Consider the following 7,549-nt stretch of genomic DNA (forward strand, 5'->3'; position numbering starts at 1 on the left):
ATTTTCTTGCATTACCCCATCAAGTGGGGTGTCATTTGAAAGGTCTAATCAAGCTCTAAACAACTCCGACCATTATTGGGACATTATCGGCACACCCACAGCCAGGGGGTGTGGTCAAAATACAAATTTGAAAGTTTTGTTTTGATAATTCTGAGGATGTATTTTCATAAAATGACAATATTATATAGTCTTATGAAGTATTTCTACCCTCTAACTTGATTAACAAAGAAAATATGACCAAAATTATAAATTTAGTTATGCCTGCTCAGGGGTCACCAATTCATAAAATCCCCCCGCTCGTAACAAATTTTTTAGAGGGGTTTGGTTTACCATATTTCTTTCCCCCAGGACTTGGCAAGATATTTCGAGGCGATTGTGTTAGTTGGAACACTCGAAAATTTCATACGTGACAATGATGGAACACTCCAGATATTTTGCCTATGGCAATTTGCAATTACATAAATTCAAATCTCTTTGCCTATTTATAATGGTGGCAGCTGGTGGCAGCAGTTTTGGTAGATTAGATATGGGGGATTAATAATACATTAACGGTTCCTCAGAAAAGCACAGGAATAGACAGGATTTTCAACTTGAAGTTTTCCCCATTTAACCCAATGTTATCAGCCAAGTTTGAGCATACGCCACGCCTTCACCGGTGGAACAATCCTAATGAAACTTTCCTAATGAAGTTGAACATCTATGTCAAAGGTACTGAAGGGAGTACTTCGTTTTCGAATCGGCGAGAATAGGTTTTGGCCAATAAATTCAGTATTCCGGACCAACGTGGCATATGTACAAAGCTTTTTGGTGATAAAATTGCCCATAATGTTAAATATGCAGCCCGGGACCATGCACAAATTTTGTGATATTGCAGTTTGACTAAAATTGGTACTGTTTCTCATGGAATTGGCTCCCATAGGCTATTCGAACATTGTTATTCTAAGCAATGACATCTGACCTTGTTTGTCGAATTGTACGCAGCGTAGCTCAGACGATAAATCCTGGCAGGTTTTCCAATGGATGAATGGGTGGTAATGGATTTCCAGGGGTCCCAACAATAATGATGGGCTGCTCAGGAATTTCCTGGGGTTCCAGTGGCTCGACATCAATGGTCTCTTGGTCAATAACTTCTTGGGGGCCGACTGCCTGGATATCAATTACTGGTAGCTCAATCATTTCTTGGGGAAGCGGAGCTAGCCATGGCAAACGTGGAATATAGCTAGCCCAATCAACTGCAAATTTTAACATTGCAGTTATTATTATTTTTTGTTTTGTACTACCGAGAATGAAGTGCAATTTATGACTCACTTTCCATACGACTCATTCGCGTCCTTATTTTGTGCTGAGCCCAAATTAAAGCCATAATTACGACAATTGCTTCAATTATGTCCAGTAAGGTGAGGCCAGTGATCATGGAAATCGTTCCACCTACGAGACCTGGTTCGACATTCATGCATGTCAATCACTACAGTAAAATGCGCATGTTTAAAGATAACTGGCATTTACCAACTTCCTCAAAAATGCTGTATCTTGCACTTCTTCTTGACGCTTGCACGGAGTCCATTTCAAAGTAGACGTAGACGATGGAGAAAACGTCAGTATCACTAAATAAGATTACATAAATAAATTAGGTTAAAACCTAGTAAACTTAAATTTAACATGAACCGTTACCTCAATTCCTTGGAATATTGTTTCCTATACTCTTCCATGTGTTTTGCCGTCAATGGGCTAAAAGCTGTGGTCGTCGTGTACTTGGTCTGCCTACAGTTCGGTCGACATTTTTCACACGAGGCTCGCATTCCTCTGTCGTACATCTCCTCTGAAAGTTATTTTCAATTATTTGGTTTATGTAAAAAAGAATTGATAAGGCAGACAAGAAATAGGTTACAATTGTGTTGGCCAGTATGGAGTGTGCAAGTGCAAATTATTGCATTTGGATTTAGTAAGCCTAAAAGGTATACCAAATATATCATGGGATTAATAATTTTGCGTGTAACTAACTTTCTGTTCCAATTGAACAATTCAGGCTTTGATAGGAACCACATAAGGGTCGGCCCGGTTTACCTTTGGTCATATGAAACACATTTAAACTTTCGTAAACCAAAATCGGGCTTAAATAGTTAACCTGGAGCGACGAAACTTGTACACTTGCATTTTTGAGCGACTTGATCTGCAATACATTCATGGAAACAATTTTTCTTTGTGTACTTCCTGTAATATTGCAGTTCGGCGGCCCCATTATCATCGCTAAAATAACACTGGCGCTTCTCCTTTATCAATAAGGACAAAAAGAATATGAATTCATACAAGCCACTATTGGTGATCCTTAGATTTACACAATTTCGTCAAACCAACCTTTTCCATTTCTTTAATGTCGTCATCAGCCAGGAGGACCAAAGGATTGACGGAAATTAAAACTTCGTGTCCAAAAGGCATAGATTTTCCGAACCGCTTAATTTGGGGCTCGTCGGAAGGATGATTTACAGTGAACTTTCACATTGAAACATTTATAATACCTTAAATTTGTATGACTACACTGTCGTATAATGCATACCATAAATCCTGTTCCTTCACCATGGACGCATGCTTTATTAACTGGGTTTTCTTTTATGATAAAAGATAAACCTGACGTCTTTCCCGGAGATGTTTGTCGCCATGGGGTTCGAATTCGTCCATTAATTTTTGGTTGTTCTTGTCCAATACTCTTTTCTCCTCCAATATCTTGATCCAAGTTGGCGATCGCCCATGCAGCAGCTTCTTCTGGGCTATACTCTCCTTCGGTCAGGGAAGTCTGAATTGATGAATCTCTGCACAGAACACTTTCATTTAGAAAAATACACCTTGAACTTCAAGTTTTAGAGTGTGTATCAAGTGAACACCCGCTTAACTTACTGATTAGAATAAATGGTCGAAAGATTAATTACTAATGCAGCTTTGAATAAAAACTTGAGCTTGAAATTTTTTGTTTCGTTTTTGCCTTACATGTTTCACAAATTAAATAGAAAAATGGGGAGAATCAGTTCAGCACCCTTCCGTATTTACAATTAAGTTAAATCGAACTAAAACAGTTAAATAATTTTACTCACTTTCTCGTCAGTTGCCCTGGGATGCCGTTGAACATGCATGTATTACCCCATTCTGAGAAACGCTTCTTAAACAATAATCTGCAATCGATTGGTTCTTCATTGAGAAAGCATCCGATGATGACATCAGAACAATCATATGTCGCCTGGAAATAAAAAGCAAATACGATAAGAATCATTTCACCTAGTTTCAACCGTTGCCATGGATCCCTACATGCATATGGTATATGTCTATTACCCCTTGTAGAAACGGAATAATTCGCTCCATCATAGCCTCAGTTGTTAGGTTATCGTACAGATAAGTTTTTTCCGTGATTATCATATATTTCGTATTGAAGTTTTCAAGATTCGTTACGTTGTTCAATCCTGCATGGGTGGTCTTCAGGGAACACATTTGGTCAATAATTTCTAAAACGCCCACAGCATCGTCAATAGACCATATCGATTCATTTCCAGTTACTATTTCTTGTCCACTGTAAATTGCTCCATAATTGCTACAGACACAAAGCTTGGTATACAAATTCACACTTTACCTATCCTTCTTAATTTAAAAAGAAATAATTTTCGGGCAGTGAAAGTAATAAAATCATTTATAAACGTTGCTAAATTGAATCCTGTATTTTCGGAATAGAAACAACAACTGAGCCACGGCAAACTGCGGCCAACCTGTTTAACGGTTTATAAAAAGTTTCTAGACCCATTCTCTAAACTTTATTAGCATATTATTTGATCCTGGTGGTTGGGGTTGGTTTCCAAGATTTTGGGCAAGCCACACCCCCTGGTGGGGGTGGATGACCTTCCGGTTGATCTAGACTACTGAATTGCCATTAGGTCATTCAAAACGCCCGGTGCCAACTGGCAACGCTCGCCAAATGGGCGTTTTAGGTCATTTTTAAGGTTTTGTAGCTTCAAAACCCGAACCGATAAACCTTAAGGGTTTGAGGAGGCTTGAAGTGCACATCCTCGGGACTCAATTTTATTTGAAACCTAAGAGGACCGTCTCCCGGTTTCAGTGCTACGAAGCTGTAAACTATGGGGACCTTGCGTTTCCTAAAATAAGGCCAACTTCTCATTTAATAAAATTCAATTCTACTTTTGGGGTCATCGGACCACACTCAACTGGCGCCCGGGGGCGTGGTCGGGGTAACTACAGTGAAATTAAGTATCCCCGAGCGGTGGACTTGGTTCCAGTGAAATCGATGGCTGGGGTGTAATGAGATAATGTAAAATCGCTGGTTGGGGTGAAATTTGCATTTATAACTGTTTAATTGTGTATGTATGTAATACATATATAAATTTACGCTTACCTAATTGAGTCATGTATTCCAGATCTTTTTAACCCAGACGACCCACTAACTGTGAACCCTGGGAAGTCAATGTCCACAATTTCCACTTCCTCTGTTTCTGTCGACACCACGAGTGGATGCCCCATTGTTCTCTTAACGCCTTCCTTAATAATGATGTATATGATGACGCAAGAAAGCAAAACCACAAAGAACCAAAAAGCCCTGAAACAAAGGAAACGAGTCATTAATTTGATTAATTTCTGTTATAAAAACCCTTCGTGCATACAAACAATACCACACATTGGATTTGTCGTCCGCCTTGGCTGAAACTTATAAATTAACTTCAGCTCAGGAAAATTGAGTATAGTGCACGCTGAGACTATTTTTATTTTTAAAGAATAACATTTGGTGCGGACCGACGGAAACTTAAGCGCGTTACGGATGTCATAATTATCTGAAAAGTTACGGTTTTAAAGCGGAAGCCGTGCTTTGTGGTAGCTTTTCTCACTTCTCTCGGTTTAACTGTCCTACACAGGGTAAGGAACTTTCCCCAAGTCATCCTGCTGACCGGCAGACCGATGGACAAATTCTTTGTAGAAACTGACCTAAAGCTACTTATGATGGAGGTGTCCAAGCGTATGCTCACAGATTTGGACAAACTAATACCAATCGACAACAATTGCAAAAAGCGGAGAAAATGTACCCCCAATGCTGGCAAATGTTTCATTCTCCAAAATTGCCGGATATTTTTCCTGCTTTGGATGCAAATATCTCCGATAAACTGCGCATTGGCAGATAGTTCAATTTGCAAATTGCATACTAATTATATTTGTGATCGATTGGCACTACTTTGACCGAAACCTGTGAGCATGCGTTTGGAGATCCCCATTTTTAGTAATTTGGGTTGTACATTGTTGGCTTCCTAATTGCTAAAATTTATTTACGCACACATTATAATCTTTCCAATGAAGTAATTTTTAAAGTCAACATGCCTGAATTACATGCTTTGTAAGTTCATGAATTATAATTATTTACAGATATATGTATTACATATTCAGGTGACCCAAATTTAAGCAATATGAAGACCCTTGCAACTATCCTCATCGCCTGCATTATTATTTCTGTCGCCTGTCGTGAGGAAACAGTTGAGGCACCTGATATGGCGTGGGAGGACAAGGTCCGGGAAGGAGAATCAGTGGGAAAATGCATGTGCCCATCAACTGTTAATACTACTTTGACATATTTCCAACATTGCGGCCATGAGCTTACCCCAACCAGCGAATGTGCCCCGGAAACCGTCTACCGATGTGTGAACAATCGAAAATTCGCAATTGAAACTAGCAATAAATGTGCAAAACGTGGAAAGAAATGTGTGCAAATCACGGCCAAACCGAACGGGTCAGATTGTCCAAAATGTTTCATTCATAAATTCAAAAAATGCGAGTAATAATTTACCTAAACAGCTTCAAATAAAATTAAGTACATTCGACGAAACAAAAAAAAAACGATTATGTTAAAATTTTGCATACATAAAGCTAAAAAAACTAAATTTAGACAGAAATAAGACGTGTATTAAAATACTTGAGAGCTTTTTAAGTTGGTTAAAAACGTAAAAAAAATATATGTACTCGAAGATTTGTATTTTACCAATTCACAATTAAAAGCTACGATTTTGACAAGTAATTCCAATCACAGAATTTTAGTAATCGTTAGTAAGTATGTCTGCTTAAATTTGTAAATTTAATAAAAAATTTATAAATTATTGACTCCTAATTCAATAAATTGGTGATTAATTAATGAATAATTTTTTGAATTTTTTTAATTAACCCCTATAAACAAACTCCCCTTTGAATATGTAAATATTTATTCTTTTCATTCATATTCGCGAAGAGTGAATGAACGGTTTTATTAGTTTTAATTTTTCACCGTAAGCCTGAGAGCTTGAGAAGTGCGTGTCATATTTCTAAGACCCATTCGACATAAGCAATTTAATAACGGAACGTATGTATGCATGTAAGTGCGGCCAAGTTAAAACTTTTAAAAAAGACTTCGGCCTCATCTCCGATTTGTTATTTTACATCCAAAGCTGCTCCAAACTTTATCTAGTTTTCATTTGGAAGCCTGTCATCACGATTTCTGACTGAAGTTTTTATTATTTTTAGATTTCACACTCATAATGAAAGTCTTTTACGTGTAAACTTCAGATCTGCGTGGCACCAATTTTATTTTGTTCACCACAAAAAATTAGCACACTCATATTTTTGCATTTTTCATAATGCGCTAATTTAAGCGCGAGGCGTGAATTTTAAACTGTTTTCCAGCCATACCCTCAGCTTTACCGTGGTGGAAAATATTTTGAAAACTTGTGGAGAATATGAAATTCTGCATTTGTTTGTATTTTAATAGATTTTTATGAATTGCTATGCTTTTATGCAACATGCATGAATAAAAATAATTTTCTGCACGAAAAGAAGGCAGCTATAAAATTAGTTGTCAATTAAAAGATAAACTTAAAATTAACTGCCAAACAATAAAAGATTGTTCCATGCTTCACAATTTCAATTCAACTAATTTTGAAACTGATGTGTCAACAACTTAAAAAATTAGATGATCGAAAAAAAATTCAAGATTCTCTCTCTGGCGCAAATATTCCATTACGCATTTCTTAATGATGACATTTCCTGTTTTGCATAAAACAAGCGTCAAAATTCCACCGAAATGAAAATCCTTGCCAAATTTCCCTTGTCAATTTCAAAACTTAGCTACTTCCTTGTGAAGACTCTCTTATTAAAATATGTTCCCTCTCTGAATTTTTATAGCCAAGTTATGCCAGTGATTAGCGTGATCATTCTATAATCAAAGCTAGAAATTTCAACACCCAAAATACAATTTGCAAAATATTATTCACCTTAGCAACGGGTGTATTCCTGGTTTCACAGATTGTCTAAATCCCGGCAGTTTTTCCAAAACTTGCACCCATCCAGAATCTGGGGATGGTTGCCATGACATCAAACGTGTCCAGCGTCTCCGAACACTTACATATTGTTCCTGCCACACATATCTGAGCATTCTATAAAAGCCATGATGAGGAGACGTGACCATTCGTTGCCTGACCTCTTCGTCCGGACCATGGCGTGGGATCGGCTGCATTTCAATCTCCATGGCAACGCAAAGCGTTAA

At 37.7% G+C, this 7,549-nt stretch overlaps 1 protein-coding gene across 1 annotated transcript; it reads right to left on the reverse strand.

The window, feature by feature from the left end:
* Positions 1–987: 987 nt before the first annotated feature.
* On the reverse strand, positions 988–4,515 carry LOC110860935 (pickpocket protein 28). Its single transcript, XM_022110050.1, has 10 exons — positions 4,391–4,515; positions 3,322–3,577; positions 3,087–3,229; positions 2,555–2,807; positions 2,356–2,490; positions 2,126–2,270; positions 1,672–1,819; positions 1,507–1,604; positions 1,309–1,437; positions 988–1,232 (listed from the first exon to the last, which is right to left on the reverse strand). The coding sequence occupies exons 1-10, from the start codon at positions 4,513–4,515 to the stop codon at positions 988–990; spliced, it is 1,677 nt and encodes a 558-aa protein (XP_021965742.1).
* Between the last annotated feature and the right edge of the window lie 3,034 nt (positions 4,516–7,549).

This window comes from Folsomia candida, unplaced genomic scaffold, assembly GCF_002217175.1.
Source record: "Folsomia candida strain VU population unplaced genomic scaffold, ASM221717v1 Fcan01_Sc036, whole genome shotgun sequence".
Classification (NCBI taxonomy): Eukaryota; Metazoa; Arthropoda; class Collembola; order Entomobryomorpha; family Isotomidae; genus Folsomia; species Folsomia candida.